The sequence below is a fragment of the Molossus molossus genome, unplaced genomic scaffold (assembly GCF_014108415.1).
Source record: "Molossus molossus isolate mMolMol1 unplaced genomic scaffold, mMolMol1.p scaffold_m16_p_4, whole genome shotgun sequence".
NCBI classification, from domain to species: domain Eukaryota; kingdom Metazoa; phylum Chordata; class Mammalia; order Chiroptera; family Molossidae; genus Molossus; species Molossus molossus.
In genome coordinates, this window is record NW_023425377.1 from 62,830,810 (window position 1) to 62,852,318 (window position 21,509).

Below are 21,509 nucleotides of genomic sequence, written 5' to 3' on the forward strand. Positions count from 1 at the left end.
TCAGGGCCGGGGACAAACTGCAACCAAGGTACGTGCCCTTAGCGGGAACCGAACCCGGGTCTCTCGGGACCGCAGGCCAATGCTCTAACCGCTGAGCCAAACCGGCCAGGGCCAGTTTACCTAAACTTTAACTGTCTTTCTCCCTTGACCAGAGGGAGCTGGGAGGAGGGGAGGTGAGCAGGGTTCATTAACATTTATGAAGGGGGGTTGGCAGGAGGTGGTAAGGGAAGTGAGAATCAGCCTGGGCCACACAGTTCTTAATCCCCACCCCCTAGTGACAAGTTTGATACCCCCCAACTGGGATGTCTCACACCTGTTCCTCCTAACAGCCCAGCTGGGCAGACACAGAGCTCCCAGAGCCCACCTGCAGATCAGCCACTTGTCAGCACCTGCTTTGACCCCAGCCCACACTTTTCCTGTTGAGAAGCAGAAGAGCTAGGGCTGAGGGAGGGCATGGCCCCTCAGCGATGCAGGTAGACCCCCATCCTGGCTATCTGACCCCTACTGCCTGCTGCACAGGGAAATCGAGTTAGCACCGGGCAGCTGTTGAGTGCCCACATGTGCCGACCCGGGGAGGGCTGAGGGGAGCCGTGCTTTGCTGTCACCAGGCTCTGGTGCTGCTCTTCCCAGGGCCCCCCGTTACCCAGGCATCTGGACTCAGTTCTAACTCCTGCTCTTAGTTTATGAGACTTCCTAGCACCCCTGGCTGCCTGTCCCTCCCTCTCATCCACAGGGGTTAAAAACAAGGGCTCTGGGGCCAGGCTACCTGGGACTGAATTCTGACTCCTCCACTAGCTGTGTGACCCCAGGGGAAGTGTTCAACCTCTCTGTGCCTCACTCTCTGCATGTGAAATAGGGCTAATTACGTGTTGTTACTGCAACCACATCAGCCTTTGTTCTGTCCAAACCTCAAGCTTGTTGTCTCAGGCCCTTTGCACTCTCTGTTCCTGCTCCTAGGAGCCTCCTGCCGGCTCTCCTAGCTAGACAGCACTCTTCTGCCCTGGAAATGAGCCTGTTTGACTTCCTGCAAAGCACCTGAAAGTAATTGAAATTATGTTGTTGGCTGTTGTGTTTCCACTGCGCTGTGGGCAATGTGAGGGTGAGGGGTTCGTCTTGCTCACTCTGTAGTGCTGTGGCCGGAAGCCACGGTGACTGCCAGCTGCCTACCTTGAGTCAGACCTGGACCGCTTACCTTTTCATCTGAATGACCTGAGGTCAGTGGCCTGTCCTCATTTGTTAGAGGGTGGGACGGTGCTCACTTCATCCCATGGGGTGTAGAGAGCAAGCAGCAGGGATGCCAGCCCCGCCCTCTGCTACCTCTTTTGCCATCAAGAGAACTGGCAAAGGTGCCCAAAGCCCTCCTTTTGGGACCCACCCCTGAGGATCTGGGAGAGGGGCAGGGCCAGCTCCCCATCAGCCCACTTGAGGCCTGGAAGTGCTGGGAGGGGCAGGGAGAAGCCCAGCAGAGGCCCTAAAGTATAACCCGAGCTGGGGGCCACCTGTGTGTCACCAAGGATGGACTGGCCTCAAAGTGGCTCTGCAGGCCTGGGGAGGCCAGGGCCGTGCAAGGGGTCATTCACCCCTTATCAGTCCTCTGTTGGCCTCAGCCTGGTTTGGTGGCTCCGAGAGTTGCCCTGGGGGAACCCAGCATAGGAGCTGGAAGTGTTCACCTGTCCACCTCCCTGAAGCCCCCCGGCTCCCTACCTGGGGGAGTTCCTGTAAGGTGCAGGCCTCTGGGCTCCTGCCCAACAGATCTTCACACGGGGGAGGCCCTGTGAGCGGCGCCTGCCCCGAACAGGACACATGCCTGGGAGAACAGGGCTGGCCTGTGCCCAGCGGTGTCAGTAGATGCACCTCAGGCTGGTCCCACAGGGTCCGGGCCCTTCCTCAGCACAGCCCGCTGCCATAGCCCAGGTTGCACTTCTGGGAAGTGGGGGTGGGGCCCCGCTGGACGGAGTGTGGACGCAAGAACACCCACAGCATTTCTAGCTCCCTCCCTCGGGCCAGGAGCAGGAGGTCAAAGCTGGGTAAGGAGCTGCGACACTTGGTTCTTCCCCCAAAGATGGATGGTGGGGGAGCCAGGGGAAGAGAGGGAGATGGTAGAGCAGAGCGCGAAGGGCCTGGCCCCAGGCCGGGGAGCTGGCACACGCCGCCCTCTTCTGGGCATAAGGGCTCACTGCACCTGGCAACAAGTAGGGCTCCTAGGAAGATGCAGAAACAAGGTGGCAAAGCAAACTTTATTGTGTCCCTGAGATGGGGACTCTTCCCTCCAGGTCCTGCTGAATCGGGAGAGGTGAGGTGAGGGGCTCTTGCGTTGCCTCCCAATACCGCCATCAAATTCAGACTCAGATGGAGGGGCCTGGGGGGATGTTCCCTGGTCCCATGGTGCACCCCAGGAAGGTCCACGGTATACCCCAGGAAGGCTCGCTGTGCATGGTGGCCTTGCAGGTCCTCCCTTGGTCACTGGCCAGGCCACTCCTGGCTCCTCATTTCTTGAATCCAGGCTTTTTGGGTCTGGGTGTGGGTCTGGCCTGTGGAGAGAAGGGAGGGCTCAAGGTCCTGGACCTTCCCAGAGACCAGCCCTTCCCCGGGAGGACGGCCCTCGGCCCTCGCATGCACTCACCTTCCTCACAGGGCTCTTGTCTTTGGGACTGGGTCTGAAATGGGGGTGTGTGTGTGAGACCTCCGCCTGCAGCCAGGACCCAGCGAAGGGGGCGGGGCTGCCTGTCCACCTTCCCACCTGCCACCCACCAGGGGCCACTCCGACTTTTATTTCAAATACAATGTTTTTTCTTAGGTGTCAGTCTGTTTTCTTCATTTACCACAAACATGCCCTTTTCATTATAAAAGTAATGGTAATCCCACTGCACAAAATGTAAAAAATAAAGAACGGGATAAATTATGTTATTTACCTCCCCCCAATATTAACATTTTCCTGTATTTCCTCTTAGGTTTTTTTTTTTTCTTCTTCTAAAAATATGTGAAATAAAATGAAAACAATTTAATATCCTGTTCTTTTACATTCTATAACATTTTCCAGGTTGCATATGTGACATCCACTGAGAACACGTGCCTGGTGCCGTCACTGTTCTCTCGGCAGACACTGAGCCTGCTTCCTTTCCCGCTATTATCTGAATGATGCAGCGGTGAGTTTCTTAGTGCATATAATGCTCTCCCTATTTTGGATGGACTCCTTCGAAAGGCACTGGCATACGTGGAATCAGGTCAGAAGATGAGAACAGGTTAATGCTTCTCAGAAAGGTGGTGGCAGCACACCATGTACCCTGTGCGTACACACACGCACACACCAGGTGCACCATACTCTTTCTAGCACTGTGCACCTTCGCCCAAAGGGTTTGGCCAAATGAAGAGATGGAAAGAGTTACCTCACTGCCTCCTCTTCTTTTTCCACCTTCTTTTTCTGGGAACCAAACACAAGCACCATTGGGACAGTTAGGGTGAGGGTCTGAGCAGACCCCTGCTGCGCCCCTGGCAGGGCTTGGCTCCTGCTCTCTCAGCTCAGGAGGCCAGGCCCAGGTTTCTGAGGAAGCTCTGCAGGGTCCCTTCCCTCACCTTGGCAACACTTGTCAGCTTCTGGGGCACCAGCCTCTTGCCTTGTTTGACAGGGGTCTCCTCTAGGGACACATCAACTTCATCATCATCATCATCATCATCTTCTTCCTCTGGCTCTTGCTCCTCCTCCTCTTCCTCTTCCTCCTCTTCCTCCCAAGAGAGGTCTGCAGTGTCTGCAATGGCACGGGAAAGGGGCAGGGACTCTGTCTTGAGAGGTGCCCTGTGGGATTCCCAGCACGGAGGTGAAAGTACCCACCTGCCTACCTGTGAACCCCTCCTGGCCCCCTGACAGAGTAGAGGCAAGATGGGGTGAGGGATCTGGAACAGCCCAGAGAGCTGAGGGTGGCAGGAGGAGGCAGGGGAAAGGCCAGCTGGGCCCTGGTAGGAGGAGGATTCACCCTGGGAAGGAGTGTGTCAGGGGAAGGAGAAGGTGGGGGGAACCTGGAGCAGCCGCCACGCAAGTCAGGCCTTATCCTAAGGGAAGTGGCTGCTGATAGGATTTGGGGGCAGGAGAGCACCCTGATGCCAGGGGTACAACTGGACAGAGAAGAGGGTCAGTTAAAGGATATTAAGAGTCCACAGCACAGCCAACTTGCTGGGCCCATGTAACCACTACAGCTACGTACTGCATTTGAAGCCAACATTGTAAGTTTGAGCTCGTTAGGCACCGTGCTAACTGCTCTTCCTGAACAGCCCGTTTACTGCTCACAACTGTTCTTTGAAGATGAAATAAAAAACACCCCTGCCCTCCCGCTCCAGGCGGAGGACTGCGGCCATGAGGGCAAAGAACCGGGGCAGACCCGTGCCTGTGGCCTTTGAGTCCAGGCTACTGGCAACCGTGTTGCCTTTGGGGATCTTCTGTAATTATTCAAGAATCCCTCAAGTGTCTGAGTTTTTATCATATCCGCGGCCCTGTGCGAGGCCCTGCCCTCTCAGACCTTTCCCAGGCCCAAGCTCAGACTCACCGTAACATTCCTGGCCACTGAGGAACACGGGTCCAGAGCCAGCCCGGAGCTGAAAAGTGACTGGAGGAGAAAGCTCCAGGCCCATCATGACCTGCAGCGGGAAGGATGTGGGACAAGAGCAGAGAAGACAGGGTTACTGGGCGCCACCTGGCTGGGGGCTGGCTTCCTGCAGGAACTCAGAATTTATTCCCCAGACCCGAACCACACACACTTTATGTGTTCTCTAGACCTCACTGTGCTCTCAGCCCCCTATTATCTCTCTTCTGAGGGGACTCTGCCGGAGAAGAACACGGATCTGATCATCTCATTCTTGCTGAGATCACAGATGAGCTTCCAACCTGAGGGGCAACTGTTAAATACAGAAATTTCACTGCTATAGACTAAACTGTGTCTCTCCAAGTCTTATGTTGAAGCCCTAACCCCCAGTATGATGGAACCTGGAGATGGCCTTTGGGAGGTGGATTAAGGTTAGATGAAGTTATGAGAGTCATCATGGGACTGGTGTCCCTTTAAGATAAGACTAGAGAGCTCTCTCCCTCCCTCCCAACCCCCCATGTGAGGCACAGAGAGAAGGCAGCTGTCTATAAGCTAGGGTGAGGGCGCCCTGGTCGGACAGACAGGGACCAAGTGAAGAGGCGGATGCACGCTACGACTTCTGTTCCTCAGGGGTGTGGAACTGTGCATGTGAACAAGGTTGGAAATACGTAAACGTGCTGGCCATAATCTTCTGTGGACAGCATAGTATTTATTTATTTTTATATTCTTCCAGACATCCCAAAGTTTCTAGAGTATCAATGATGATGCTCATATTTATTGAGTTGCTACCATGTGCCAGGCCCCTAAGCATTTTACCTGCTTTATCTCATTTAACTCCTCACCCATCAAGGAGATGCTGTTTCTTTACAGAGGAAATTAAGGCTTAGAGAGATTCACTTAGAGTTTCTGGTCCAGACAGGGAGCAAATAAACGGCAGCAGACTCTGCAACTGCAAACACCTAGAAGGGCTGGATAACCGTAATCTGATATTTCTCCTACATGGCTGAATAGTGAGAGAGATAGGAGAGTCCCCATGCATCAGATGTGAGGCAGCTGTACAAGGGCCCTGCAGCAGCAGCTAAAGGAAGATGCACTTGAAGCTACACGCATGAGTGGACAGGAGACGAGACCTCGTGACAACTCTCCTGTGTTGAACCAGAGCCCACTGTACAGAGACTTGGACCCTCAAAGGGTTGCATCTTCGTAAAAAGCCCCAGGGTGAGGCTCAAGGAGAGGGGACTCAAGAGCCCCAAACAGCCCTGGCCAGTCTGGCTCAGTGGACCAAAGAGTCCCGGGTTCGGTTCCCACTAAGGGCATGTACCTCAGTTGCGGTTCATCCCTGGCCCCAGTTGGGGTCATGTGGGAGGCAACCATTCGATGTGTCTCTCTCACATTGATGTTTTCACCCTCTCTCCCTTCCGCTCTATCTGAAGATAAATGCAAAAATGTCCTTGGGTGAGAATAAAAAACAAGACAAAATACCCAGACCAACAACTAGAAACTGCACACCCCCCAAAAAAGGTGAAGGGATTAGGAGTACAAATTGGTAGTCACAAAACAGTCACAAGGATGTAAAGTGCAGCATAGGGAATATAATCAATACTATTGTAATAACTATGGTGCCAGGTGAGTACTTAAAATATTGGGGGAACCATTTTGTAAAGTACATGATTGTTGGACCATTATGCTGCATATCTGCAATGGCTGTATATCTGAAATGAGTACAAAATAATATTAAATGTCGACTATAATTGAAAAATAAATTTAAAAAAAAGGTATCGACTTGGGCATTTTGGAGTTACTCATTTTCCCTGGGTCTCTCCCAGGTGTACAGGAGGTATACATGTTATTAAACATCTATTTTTTTAAAAAAAGAGCGAGCCCTGGTCAGTTTTGCTCAGTGGTTAGAATGTCAGCCTACAGACCAAAGGGTCCTGCCTTCGAGTCCCCGTCAAGGGCATGTACCTGGGTTGCAGGTTTGATCCCCAGCCCTGGTTGTGCAGGAGGCAACCAATTGATGTGTCTCTCTCACATCGATGTCCCCCCCCCCCCCCCCCGCCGCCTTTCCTTCCACTCTATCTAAGAATTAATGAAAAAATATCATTGGTTGAGGATTAACAAAAAACATAAATAAATAAATAATAAAAAGAAAGAAAGAACAAGAAACTACACACACCACATAAAGGTAACAAGGACATGCTGAGAGGGACAGAAGTATCCTGCGAGGAGCCAGCGTCCCCTGCTGCACCTGCCACCTGTGTGAAGTCTGCATTCGCCCGGTGGGCCTGCCAAGCCGGGAAGTCCGTACAAAACCCCAGGCTTGTGGTGTTCCTGGGGCAAATGCAAACGCAAAACCACTCACCACTCTTTTCACATAGAATTCTTTCAGGTAAAAAAAACAAACCATGAAGACAATTCGCCATCTAAAACTACAAAACAGCCTGGCTGGAGTGGCTCAGTGGATTGAGCGTCGTCCCATGGACTCAGAGGTCCCGGTTCGATTCCTGGCCAGGGCACATGCCCGGGTTGCGGGCTCGACCTCTAGTAGGGGGTGTGCAGGAGGCAGTTGATTGATGTTTCTATCTCTCTTAAAAAAGAAAAAATCAATAAAAAAACATGTAAATGAAATAAAACTACAAAACAGCCCTGGCCAGTGTGGCTCAGTTGGTTGGGTGTTATCCTGTGCACCAAAAGGTCTCTGGTTCCAGTTTGATTCCCTGTTAGGGCACATGCCTGGCTTGTGGGCTCAATCACCTGTAGGGGGCGTGCAGAAGGGGGACAATCAATGTTTCTCTCTCTCCCTCTCCCTCCAAAAAATCAATAAAAACATATTAAGAAAAAAACAACAACCACCACTTTCTTGAAAAAAAAAAAAAATTACAAAACATACAAGAAACAATCCTGCATCAGCAGAAGGAAACAAGACTTCACACGAGCACAGCTGAGGATCGGTAAGAGAATAACAATCTGGTCTTCTAGGAAAAAAGGTGGATGAAAACCAAATAAATGTAAAAGTAGGAATCAGAACCCTAAGAACAAGATATTATAAAAAATAAAAAGGTCTGGCCTGTGTGGCTCAGTGATTGAGCGTTGACCCATGCACCAACAGGTCACCAGTTCAATACCCAGTCAGGGCACATGCCCAGGTTGTGGGCCTGATCCCGGGGGAATGGGGGGGGGGGCATGTTGGAGGCAGCCAATCAATGTTCTCTCTTATTGATATTTCTATTGCTCTCTCCTTCTCACTTCTTCTCTCTCTAAAAAAAATCAATAAAGGAAAAAAAATACTTTTTAAAGGCATCTAGAAAAAAAGTTAAAATACCCAAATGCAGTTTCTAGACATGAAAAAACATAAACATTGAAATAAATGAACAAACAGTTAAAAAGAAGAATAAGCCAGAAGCAAGAATCTGTAAACTGAAAAATGGCTGTGAAGAAATTATCCAGAATGTACCACAGAGAGACAGACTGACAAAATATGAAAGAGAAGCTGAGACGTGGAGGATAGGATGAGAAGACCCAACACAGATCAAGGGGCTAGAGAGAATGGAGTCAATATTCAAAGCAAAAACCATCATGAGTTTTCCAGAAACAATCAAAGACACGGATCCTCATATCCAGGAAACCTAAATTCTAAACAGATTAAAAAATTCTACACTTGGCCCTGGCTGGTTTTGCTCAGCAGTTAGAGCGTCAGCCTGCGGTCCAGAGAGACCCGGGTTAGGTTCCCGCTAAGGGCACAGACCTCCGTTGCAGTTTGTCCCCGGCCCTGGATGGGTCATGCAGGTGGCAACCACTTGATGTGTCCCTTTCACATAGGTGTTTCTTTCTCTCTCTCTCTCTCTCTCTTTCTCTCTCTCTCTCTCTCTCTCTCTCTCTCTCTCTTCCCCCTCCCTCCCTCCCTCCCTCCCTCCCTCTCTCTCCCACTCTATTTGAACAAAAATGGAAAAATGTCCTTGGGTAAGGATAAAAAAAAAAAAATTCTACACTTGAACATGCCAAGGTGAAATGTTAGATTACAAAAACAAAGAGATTATCTTAAAATCAACCAGAGAGGAAGACAGATGTCCAAAAAAAAGCCACAATAACCAGACAGACAGAGGATTTCAGCATCCAAAGCCAGGAGAACAGAGTAACATCTTTCAAGCTTTGAGGAAAATTTTCTGTTACCTCTCTACCTAGACTTATACAGAGACAATCTATCATGAAGAGATGAGGGGAAAATAAAGATATTTCCAAGCAAAGCCCAAGTAAGTTTACCATTCCCAGGTCTATTAAAAGTTTGTTTCAAGAGGATGGCGATTAAATTGAGAAAGAAGCAGATACAAGCAGTTGTGAGCCCTGGCCAGTTTGGCTCAGCGGTTAGAGCATTGGCCTGTGGTCCAGAGAGACCGGGGTTTGGTTCCCGATAAGGGCACGTACCTCGATTGCAGTTTGTCCCCAGCCCTGGTTGGGTCGTGTGGGAGGCAGTCACTCAATGTGTCCCTTTCACATCGATGTTTTTCTCTCTTTCTTTCTCTTCCTCTCTCTCCCTCCCACTCTATCTGAACAAAAAATGGAAAAATGTCCTCAGGTGAGGATAAAAAAAAAAGAAGCAGTTGTGAGTGAGCAAATTGATAAAGAAAAACTTACGCAAGCATTACTGTAAAATAAGATAGTACTAGTAATGACTAGTGTTGAGTGGACTTAAAACAAGTTGAAGCTAAAACACTACACGGTAACAACATGTACATGAAGACGAGGGTAATTAGAAAAGCTCCCTGGCTAGTTTGGGAGGAGTAAAAACATTAATTTTAGACTTTGAGCATGCATGGTTGTTAAACAATTAAGGACAACAAGTAAAAATTAGAATGAGGCTCTATAGCTTTTAAACCAGCAGAAAGAAAAATGATGCAAGAAACTGTAGTCAATCTAATAAAAGACATACAAAGGAGAAAAAAATATATAAAAGAGCAAGGAAAGTAGAAGCACAAAGTATGTGTTACAAATAAATCCAAGCACATTAACAAGCACAGCACATAGAGACAGACTCTACTTGCCAGACAGGTTAAAACAAAATCTAGCTCCATACTGCTTGTAAGATACACACCTAAAACACAAAGTCAGAAATGTTGAAGTAAAGAGATGGAAGCATATATCTACACGTGGCAGAGACTTCCAGTTGCTTATCCAATATCAATTCTTCCTTACTTGCATAAAACCAGCACCCTGATATTCAAATATTATACCCAAAGACTGTATTCCCCAGGTTCCTTTGCAGTTTGCGATGACCATGTTATGAATTTCTGGATCAATGAGTTGTAAGCAGAACTTAGTGGGTGGTACTTGTGCAATGAGTTCCTGAGAGGTGGGCAGATAGCCCTGGCCGGTTTGGTTCAGTGGTTAGAGCGTTGGCCTACAGTCCAGAGAGACCTGGGTTCGGTTCCTGCTAAGGGCACATACCTCAGTTGCAGTTTGTCCCCGGCCCTGGTTGGGTCGTGCGGAAGGCAGCCACTCGATGTGTCCCTTTCACGTCAATGTTTCTCTCTCTCTCCCTCCCACTCTATCTAAATAAAAGTGAAAAAATGTCCTCAGGTGAGAAGAAGAAGAAAAAAAAAAGATGGGCAGACAACTGAGAAAAGCCCCTTTGGTCTTCCCTGGCTTCTTCTTTCCTATTACGTGCAGAAGTGAGGGCTGGAGCTGCCGCTGCCTCCCTGGACTGCAAGGTGATCTTCATGACAGCAGCTCTGTACTGAGGACAGGAGAGAGACAAGAGGAGCCCTGGTCTTTGGTGACCGTAGAGCCATATCAGCAGCTCTAGACTGCCCATCTCTGCACCTCTGTGCAAGACAAATCAATCTCAAATTTGTTTAAGGCCCTGTGGCTGGGTCTCTGTTACTGCAGCCATACCAATTGAAAATGAAAATGAAGCCAGTTGTACCATCTGGTGAGCAATATTGATAATGGGGGAGGCTAGGTATGTGTAGGGGTAGGCAATACATGAGAATTTTTTTTTATTTTTTTTTTTATCATCCTCACCCGAGGACATTTTTCCATTTTTTGTTCAGGTAGAGTGGGAGGGAGAGAGAGGAAGAGAGAGAGAGAGAAACATCGACGTGAAAGGGACACATCGAGTGGTTGCCACCCGCACAACCCAACCAGGGCCAGGGACAAACTGCAACCGAAGTACGCGCCCTTAGCGGGAACCGAACCCAGGTCTCTCCGGACCGCAGGCCGATGCTCTAACCGCTGAGCCAAACCGGCCAGGGCCATGAGAAATTTTTGTACCTTCCTCTCAATATTATTATAAATCTAGAACCACTCTAAAAATAAAAAATAAAGTCCTTAAAAATGAGTTAGTTGGCCTGGCTGGTGTGGCTCAGTGGTTGAGCGTCAACCCATGCATCAAGAGGTCACTGGTTTGATTCCCAATCAGGGCACCTGCCCTGGTTGTGGGCCTGATCCCTAGTGGGGTGCATGCTGGAGGTGGCCAATTGATGTTCTCTCTCATCGATGTTTCTATATCTCTCTCCTTCCTTCTAAAAATCAATTTTTAAAAAAATTCTTTTTTTTTATCCTCACCTGAGGACATTTTTTCATTTTTTGTTCAGATAGAGTGGGAGGGAGGGGGAGGGAGAGGAAGAGAGAGAGAGAGAGAGAGAGACAGAGACAGAGAGAGAGAAGAGAGAGAGAAAGAGAAACATCGCCTTGAATGGGACACATCGAGTGGCCTCCACCCATGCGACCCCAACCCAAGCAGGGTCGGGGACAAACTGCAACCAAGGTATGTGCCCTTAGCGGGAACCGAACCCGGGTCTCTCTGGACCGCAGGCTGATGCTCTAACTGCCGAGCCAAACTGGCCAGGGCTGAAAGAAAATTTTTTTAATGAGTTAGTTGTATTTGATAGGATTAGGGTTGGTATCAAGTGACAAAAACTCAGTAACAGTCGCTTACACAAGCTAGAAGCTTGTTTCTTTGTCATAGAACCTAAGTCCAGATACAAGCAGCTGCAGGTACTGCCCCTCAATCACCAGGGACCTGGGCTCTTTGTACTGTGTTGCTTCACCATCCTCAACACATGGCTCTATTTTCTGGCCCAGATGGCTGTTCGGACTGTAACCATCGCATTCACATTCCAGCCAGAGGGAAGGAGAAAGACAAAGAACTTGTCACATGATCTGTTTGAGGACACTGCAGATGCAGTGGATACTGCTTGTGCTTACATTCCATTGGCCAGAACTTCATTGTCATACCAGACTCAGAAGGGATACCATTTTCATTCTCAGTAGCCTGTGGCTAGCTGAAAGTCATGACTTCTACTAAAGACTGAATGAATAATGGATCCTGAAGGGTGACTAGGAAACAACGTAATATGTGATTTAGGCTTTAATTCAATAAGCATTTTAAGGGTAAAGAAGGTTACCACATATTGATAAAAAATTAATTTACAAGGAAGATAATTTTGAAAGTTAGATGTACCAACACCACAGTGTGAACACACATAAAACTATAGCTACAGTAATCAAGACAGTGTGGTATCGGAGGAATACCCATAGATCAGTGAAACAGAAGACCTAAAATAGACCCACACAAATATGTGCAATGATTTTTGACAAAGGTGCAAAATCAGTTCAATGGAGGAAGAACGGCTTTTTCAACAAATGGTGCCTGAGCTATCGGATGTCCATAGGCAAAGAAATCAGCCTCGACCCGAACCTCCCAGCTCATGCAACAATGAACTCAAAATGAATCATGGACTTAAATGTAAACATAAATATGAGGCTTTTGGCAAAAAAAAAAAAAAAAAGGGGGGGTGGGAGACCATCTTCATAATCTCAGACTAGGCATTGAGTTTTTAGACTTAATACCAGAAGTCATAAAAGAAGACACTGATAAAATGGACCTCATCGAAATTAAAAACTTTTGTTCTGTAAAAGCTCATGTGAAGAGGACAAGTTGCAGACTGGGGAGAAAATATTTGAGAACCATATATTTGACAAAGAAGTCGTGTCTAGAATATATAAAGAATTACCAAAACTCAACAGTAATAAAACCAACAACCCAATTAGAAAATGTGGCAAAGCCATGAACAGACATTTTCCTGAATATACAGATGGCAAATAACACATGAAAAAAATGTTCAACCTTGTCATTAGAAAATGCAAATTAAAAGCCCAAGAGATGTCATTGCACATATAGCAGAATGGCTGAAATAAGAAAAAGTGACAACATAAAATGTCCCTGAGAATGCAGAGATACATTTTTTTTTATCCTCACCTGAGGACATTTTTACATTTATCTTCAGTTAGAGTGGAAGGGAGAGAGGGGGGAAGAGAGAGAGAGTAATATCAATGTGAGAGAGACACATCAACTGGCCGCCCCCTACATGACCCCAACCAGGGCTGGGGACAAACTGCAACCGAGGTTTGTGCCCTTAGCGGGAACCGAACCCAGGACTCTCTGGTCTGCAGGCCAACACTCTAACTGCTGAGACAAACTGGCCAGGGCTGCAGAGAAACTTAATCACTCATGCATGCTGGTGGAAATGTAAATAGTACAGTCACTTTAGAAAACAGTGTGGCAGTTTAAGACACTAAACATTCAGTTACCATATAACCCAGCAATTGCACTCCTGGGTATTTATCCCTGAGAAATTAAAACTTATGCTTACACAAAAATCTTTACACAAATATTCATAGCTGCTTTATTCATAATAGTTCCAAACTGGAACCAACCCAGTTTTCCCCAGATGAATGGTTGAACTGTGGTATATCTATGCCATGAAATTCTGTTCAGCAATGACTTGGATGAATTTCCATGGAATTATGAACAAAAAATGTCAGTTCCCAAAAGGTTATGTATGAAACAAAACAAAACAAAATCCTCCCAAAAAACAAAAACAAAAAGGTTATGTATGAGTTTTTCTACAACCACATTTTAGAAAATGGAGACAGACTGGTAGTTGCCAGGGGTTTGGGAGGGAGGAGGCTGATAGGAGGAAGTGCATGTGGTTACACGAGGGATCCCTGTGGTATTTAGACTGTATCTTGCTGTGGTGGTGGATATATGAACTTAGGTGATAAACTGCATATACAAGAACCCTAAGTTGTATCAGTTGTCGATATCCTGGTTTTCACATTATATTACAGTTTTGCAAAATGTTACTATTGGGGAAAAATGGGCAAATGTACAGGGATGTCTCTGTATAATTTTTTGCAGCTGAAAGTGAACCTAAAATAATCTATAAAAATTCAATTAAAAATATGTATAAAGCAAACAATGAAATTATAAGAATCCACTGAAAATTCTCAATCATAATATGTAATTTTTTTTTTTTTGATATTTTGTTCAGATAGAGTGGGGGAGAGAAAGAGAGAGAAACATTGACGTGAAAGGGACACATCGAGTGGCTGCCACCCTCATGACCCAACCAGGGCCGGGGACAAACTGCAACCGAGGTATGTGCCCTTAGCGAGAACCGAACCCGGGTCTCTCTGGACCGCATGCCGAAGCTCTAACTGCTGAGCCAAACCGGCCAGGGCCATAATATGTAATTTTAACACGTTTCTTTTGGTAATTGATAGATCAGGGAGACAAAAAAACATATATAGATTTGAACACAATTAATAAGCTTGATATAATGGACACACATAGAATCTTATAAAGCTACCACGTAGTAGGCCACAATTCAAGTCTCAACAAACACCAAAGAATTGATATATGTAAGGACCACATTTTCTGTTGCAATTACACTGAGAAAAAGAATGGTAATTCAATCTACAAATTGAGGGATACATCTACAAATATCCTTAAAGGGAAATTTATAGTATTCAAAGTAAATAAATAAAACTTACTTGGGGAAAAATAAGCTAAAACATGAATGGGCTAAATGTCTAATTCATTAAGTAGAAGAAAAAAGGAACAAAGGGCAGAAAATATCAGATAACAAGAGAAACTAATAAAATAGAAAACAAGAAAGTAATAGAAACATCAATCAAACCAAAAGCTGGTTATTTGGGTGGGTGGGTGGGTGGGGAATAGACTAATCTCCAGTGATTGAAATTAAGGAGGGCAGGGGAAAGAAAAGATGATAAACAATACTGGGGCCCTGGCCAGTTTTGCTCAGTGGTTAGAGTGTTGGCTTGTGGTCCAGAGAGACCTGGGTTCGGTTCCCGCTAAGGGCATGTACCTCGGTTGCAGTTTGTCCCTGGCACTGGTTGGGTTGTGCTGTTGGCAGCCACTCGATGTGTTCCTTTCACGTCGATGTCTCTTTCTCTCTTTCTCTTTCTCTTTCTCTTTCTCTTTCTCTTTCTCTTTCTCTTTCTCGCTCGCGCTCGCGCTCGCGCTCGCTCTCTCTCTCGCTCTCTCTCTCGCTCTCGCTCTCTCTCCCTCCCTCCCTCCCTCTCTCTCCCTCCCTCCCTCTCTCTCCCTTCTGCTCTATCTGAACAAAAAATGGAAAAAATGTCCTCGGGTGAGGATAAAACAAAACAAAAAAACAATACTGGGAATTTTAAAAAGAGAGATATGCCCGGTTTGTATGGCTCAGTGGATTGAACATCACCCCATGTACCAAGAAATCACTGGTTTGATTCCCGGTCAGGGCACATGTAAGGGGCGTGCAGGAGGCAGCCAATAGATGGTTCTTTCACATCCATATTTGTATCTCTCTCTCCCTCTTCCTCTGCTTAAAAAAAAAAATCAATAAAATCATTTAAAAAATATATAATAGACATAGTTGTAATTCAAATATTATCAGCAAATAACATAAATAATATTTTGGAAAAAAAAAAGTGGTCAAATGACTCAGAGGAGACATTTGGTTCAAGCCAAGTAAGTACCTAGGACTAAATTTACCTTTCAACTTGAAATAGCTTAAAAAAACAAACAAGCGTAGTATAGAAAAAATGGTTCTCAAAACATTAGACGTTAGTCAAAGAAGCACAGTAATCCCTGAGACACAAATGAGATGAGCCCTATGGTTGTCCAAACTTCCTTCCTGCACAGTGTAGGCAGGGAGAAACACAGTCAGAGGCCAGTGATCTCCCTGAAATGAGAAAACGGAACTGGGAGCTGGGGAAGGCAGGGCACTTAGAATTCACAGGGAGGAGTGCAGGAGCGGAGAGAGCTGCAAAGACAGAATGCCAGAGGCTTGGAGAAAGTCCCCCTGGGCATTCAGTCCAGCAGTGATCAGCACATGCGTGTGAGGAAGCTACCTGAAGCTGGGAAAAGAAGTTACACAGAGTCGAGATAGTGCCTATTTCTAACAGCTAGAGTGGAAAATCTCGTAACTTATGGGCCACCTGCTAGAAGACTAAGAAGGGTCTTGTCACAGTAGTGGGTATGTGAGGCAGTTAACTAGACTAAACTCAGCTATAGTCCCACCAAACAAAGCTTAAAAATGAGACCCAAAAGGATCAAATGGTATTTAAGTAACTTGACTACATCCCAGAATAAAATTATATAAATATCCAGAATCCAACAAGATAAAACTCATGTCTAGCATCCAATTAAAAATTACCAGACAGCCCTGGCTGGTTTGGCTCAGCAGTTAGCGTGTCGGCCTGCGGACCAGAGAGACCCGGGTTCAGTATCCTCTAAGGGCAGGTGACTCGCTTGCAGTTTGTCCCCGCCCTAGGTGGGGTCATGTGGGTGGCAACCACTCAATGTGTCTCTCTCACATCGATGTTTCTCTTTCTCTCTTTCCCCCTCTCTCCCTCCCACTCTATCTGAAGATAAATGCAAAAATTACCAGACATACAAAGAACCAGGAAGCCACAACTCATTATGAAGAAAATAATCCAATCAAAACTAACACAAAATCACCAAGCCGGTGTGGTTCAGTGCATTGTCCCATGGACTAAGAGGTCCCAGTTCGATTCCTGGTCAGGGCACATGCCCAGGTTGAGGGCTGGATCCCCAGTAGTGGGCGTGCAGGAGGCAGCCGATCGATGTTTCTCTCACACATCAATGTTTCTATCTCTGTCTCCCTTCCTCTCTTAAAAAAAAAAAAAAAAAAGGAAAAAAATCAGTAAAATATATATTTTTAAAAAACTAACACAAAATTGACACAAATGATAGAATAGACGATAATAGTACAATAAGTATTATGACTGTAGTCCATATGTTTAAAAGAACTAGAAATAAATTAGTCATTGGGGTATAAAGTACAGCATAGGGGATATAGTCAATAACATTGTAATAACTGTGTGTGGTGCCAGGTGGGTACTTGAAATATCGGGGGATCACTTTGTAAAGGATATGATTGTGTAACCACTATGCTGTACACCTGAAACACAAAATAATACTGAGTATAGACTTAACTGAAAAATAAAATAAACCAGAGGTAAGGCTGAAAATGTATGAGACATGAAAAACTCAAATAAAATTTCTAGAGATGAAAACTACATTATTTGAGATGAAAATACACTGATAAGATTAACGGCAAATTAGATACTGCAGAAGAAAGCAATAATAATACTGAATAAAGACTATCCAAAATGAAATAAACAGAGGAAAAATACTTTAAGAAAGTGAACAAAACATCAACAAACTTTGGGACAGCTTTAAGGAGCCAAATATATATGTAATTGGATTCCCCAGTGGAAATGAGAAAGAAGAGGAGCAGGAAAAATATTTGAAGGAATAATGGCCAAAACATTTCCAAAATTTGGTGAAAACAATAAGCCCACATATCTAAGTTCAATGAACCTCAAGGCATTTCATAATCAAATTGCCCAGAACTAGCAATGAGGAGAAAATCAAAAGCAGCCAGAGGAAAAAAAAAGACATTACATACAGAGCAGTGAAGACAAAGATGCTAGCAGATTTTTCCAAATTATGCAAGCTATGTTTTAGAGAAATCTAGAAATGTTTTTCAAGTGTTGAAAGGAGAAAAAACTCAACATAGAGTTTTTTACCCAGTGAAAACACCTTTCAAAACTAAAATGAGCCCTGGCCAGTTTGGCTCAGCAAGCAGTTAGAATGTTGGCCTGTGGACCAAAGAGTGGAGGGTTTGATTCCGGTGAAGGGCACGTACCTGGTTGCGGTTCATTCCCCGGCCCTAGTCTGGGTCATGCAGGAGTCAACCAATTGATGTGTCCCTCTCACATTGATGTTTCTCTCTCTCTCTCACACTCTATCTGGAGATAAATAGAAAAATATTCTCAGGTGAGGATTAAAAAAAAAACTAAAATGAAATAAGGCCTTTTCAGACATACAAAAGCTGAAAGAATTCATCACAAGCAGATCCTCATTATAAGAATTGTTTAAGTCCTTCAAGTGAAGAAAAATGATACCAAACAGAAACTGGAATTGACACAAAGGAATAAAGAGCACCAAAATGATAAATACAAAAACCCTTTACTCTAATTCCTAACCTCTTTAAAATACAGACTGTTTAAAGCCAAAACAACATTGTAGTGTGGGATTTATAGCACATGTAGAAGCAAAAGTTATTGCAACAACAGCACAAAGGAGGGACGTGAGAAGTAAGTATGCTGCAGTAAGATACTCATTTCATACATGAGGTGGTATAACAGTATTTGAATATAGACTATTGTAAGTTAAATATGCATACTGTGAACTCCAGAGCAACCGCTAAAAAACAACAAAGAGATGAGGTATGACCCAATAGTAGAAATGAAATGTAATAATAAACAGTTAATCCAAAAGAAGGCCAGAAAAGAGGGAAAATGGAGCACAGATAGGACAGATAGAAAAACAAATAGCACAATGATAGATTTAAATCCAACCTTGTTGAAAATTACAGCAAATATTAATAGTTTAAATTCTCTAATTAAAAGGCAGATATTATCAGTTTGGATAAAAAAGTAAGACTCAATTATATTATATCTAGAACAAATCCACTTTATACATAAAGATACAGAGGTTAAAAGTAAAATCAGACTTCCTTTTGAGCTCGGCCCTTAGGTGGTGGGTCCCCATGCGTGTTCAACACGCGTATAGAAAAGTGTTACTTCTGTTCCAGGTCTATATACCTGGGCCACGGCATGGTGTTCGTCCGCAACGACTGCAAGGTGTTCAGGTTTTGTAAACCCAAGTGTCATAAAAACTTTAAAAAGAAGCGTAATCCTCGTAAGGTCAGGTGGACTAAAGCATTCCGTAAAGCAGCTGGCAAAGAGCTTACGGTGGATAATTCATTTGAATTTGAAAAACGTAGAAATGAACCTGTCAAATACCAGTGAGAGCTGTGGAATAAAACAGTTGATGCAATGAAGAGAGTTGAAGAGATCAAACAGAAACATCAAGATAAATTTATAATGAACAGGTTGGAGAAAAATAAAGAACTACTGAAAGTTCAGGACATCAAAGAAGTCAAGCAAAACATTCATCTTATTCGGGCCCCTTTTGCATGCAAAGGAAAGCAGCTGGAAGACAAAATGGTACAGAAATTACAAGAGGAGGTGGACATGGACAATCTTACTGATTAACCTTATCTATGAGTGCACAGGAAAATCTTCTTTAGAGACTTAGACGCTCTAAGTTATTGATTTATTTTTTGCATAAGGTGACGCGAATGAAAAGGTGATTAAAAATCCCTCTCTCCTATATTACTATCTGCAAAACATCATATAATGTGGATGCTAGATTGCGTCTTAGTATTAAACCTCCACGAACAGATGTACTTAGGTAAATCATGAAAATTCTGTAAATACAAAATGAATTGTAGATATAAAATGACCATGCCACTTGGGTAATAGCACCAGGTAGCCTTTATGTAATAACTAATGACAGACATTCATGACTAATGATGGATAAAATAAAATGTTCTTTGCAGTAAAAAAAAAAAAAGTAAAATCATAATAAAATAAAGAAACAGGAAAAACATACCACACACACATAAATGGAAAGAGAGCTAGATTGACTATGTCAATCAGACTAAGTAGACTTCAGAATATCTACTAGAGATAAACAGGGATATTTCATAGTGAAAAAGGGATCAATTAACCAAGAGGATGTAGCAATCTTAGAAGTGTATGTTCCTAATAAGAGCTTCAAAATACATGAAGTAAAAACTGACAGCTGAAAGGAGAAACAGACAAACCACCATTACTGTTGGAGACTTCAACATTCTTCTCTTAGTAATTAATTCTTACTCATAATGAGTGAGAATATAGAAGACTCCAGCAAAACCACCAATCAACTTGATATAATTGACATTTATAGAGAAACACGCCCAACAAAAGGAGAACACATCTTCTCAAGTGTAAATGAAATCGTCACCAAGACAGAACATTCTATGGCGTCATGAAACAAGTCACAACACAGTTTAAACGGAAATTATATAGAGCATGTCCTCAGACCATGATGAAATGAAACTAAAATTCAATTCAAGAATTTAGAAAATCCCTATTATTTGGAAGTGTTAAAATACACATATTTCTAAATACTCCAGGGACTGAAGAAGGAAACTGTAAAATAATTTCAACTAAAAATGAAAACTGTATTTAACAAAATTTGTGTGATGAATGAAGACTTGGATGAATGAAGACTTGGATAGTTCTCCCAAAAAGATAAACAAATGGCCAATAAGCACATGAGAGTTGCTTAACATCATTAGTCATTAGGGAAACACACATCAGAATCACACTGAGCTACCAGTTCACACCCACTAAGATGACTGATCAAAATTACAGACAATACAAGTGCTGGGGAGGATGTTGGAATCCTCATACATTGTTGGTAGGATTGTAAAACAGTGTGAGTACTTTGGAAAACAATCTAATAGTTCTTCTAAATGTTGTACATAAAGCTACCACATATAATCCAGCCAATTGCATTCCAGGTATATGCTCAAGATAAATTAAAACATTATGTTCATTCAAAACTCTGTACATGAATGTTCATAATAGCTGAAAGGCCGAAACAATCCAAAGGTCCATCAACTAATGAAAGGATAAGTAAAATGTGGTATATCCATACAATGAATATTATTTGGCAATTAAAAAAAAAAAAAAAGAAGCACTAATACATGCTAAAATGTGGTTGGACCTTAAAAATAGTAAGCTAGGTTAAAGGAGCTGGTCATAGAAGGCCATCCATTGTATGATTTCATTTCTATGAACTGTCTAGAACAGGCTAATCTCTAGAGACAGAAAGTAGATTAGTGGTTGGCTAGTGCTGCTCGTGAGTGGGTGTAGGAAATGGAGAGTGACTGCCTGTAGGTTTAGACTTCCTTTTGGGGTGATGAAAATGCTCTAAACTTAGACTGCAACAGATACACAACTCTGAATGTACTAAAAATGATCGAATCATACCCTTCAACTGATGAAGCTGATGGTATGTGAACTCTCTTTCAATAAATACTTTATCCATATTTTCAACAGCAAACTCATGAAACATGTAGGGCAAATTTTACAAAGTATGTACGTGACCAGTACCCCAAAACCTACAAAATATTGCTGCAAAAAGTTAATGATTTAAAACAAATAGAAAAATATATTATGTTCAATTATTGATGACTCAAAATTGTTAAGATGCCAATATGCCCCCCACCAAGTAATTGATAGATTTAATACATTCTCAATCAAAATCCCAAGAGAATGATATTTTTTAAAACTCTTGTTCTGAAATTATTATGAAAATGCTCAGGACTTATAACTGCCAACATAATTTTGGAAAACAATAAGAAAGCTGGAATATTTACACTAATTTTAAGACTTACTATAAGACCACAATAATTAAATCATTCTATTATTGGGAAAAGGGTAAACATAAAGCAATGAAACAGAACAGAGTATAGAAATATATACATTCATATATGGTCAATTAATTTTTGACAAAAGTGCTAAGGTAACTGCATATTGAAAGAATAGTGTTTTCAAAAAATGGTGCTAGTGCACTGGATATCATTTTGGAAAAAGGTTCCTCCATCCTTACTTCATACCATACAAAAAAAAATTATCTTTAAAAAAAAATTTTTTTTCTTTATTGAT

At 43.8% G+C, this 21,509-nt stretch overlaps 1 protein-coding gene and 1 pseudogene across 1 annotated transcript in view; one reads left to right on the forward strand and one right to left on the reverse strand.

The window, feature by feature from the left end:
• Positions 1–2,229: 2,229 nt before the first annotated feature.
• The window catches only part of NPM2 (nucleophosmin/nucleoplasmin 2), a 43,297-nt gene continuing 24,017 nt past the window's right edge, over positions 2,230–21,509 (reverse strand). The window contains exons 5-9 of the mRNA XM_036240900.1: positions 4,539–4,629; positions 3,574–3,746; positions 3,387–3,421; positions 2,624–2,657; positions 2,230–2,531 (exon numbers count right to left, since the gene is read on the reverse strand). Of these exons, the coding sequence (XP_036096793.1) occupies positions 2,487–2,531; positions 2,624–2,657; positions 3,387–3,421; positions 3,574–3,746; positions 4,539–4,629 (378 nt within the window). The 3' untranslated portion in view covers positions 2,230–2,486. The remainder of the gene's footprint in view (positions 2,532–2,623; positions 2,658–3,386; positions 3,422–3,573; positions 3,747–4,538; positions 4,630–21,509) is intronic.
• Positions 17,200–19,004, forward strand: LOC118616409 (annotated as a pseudogene).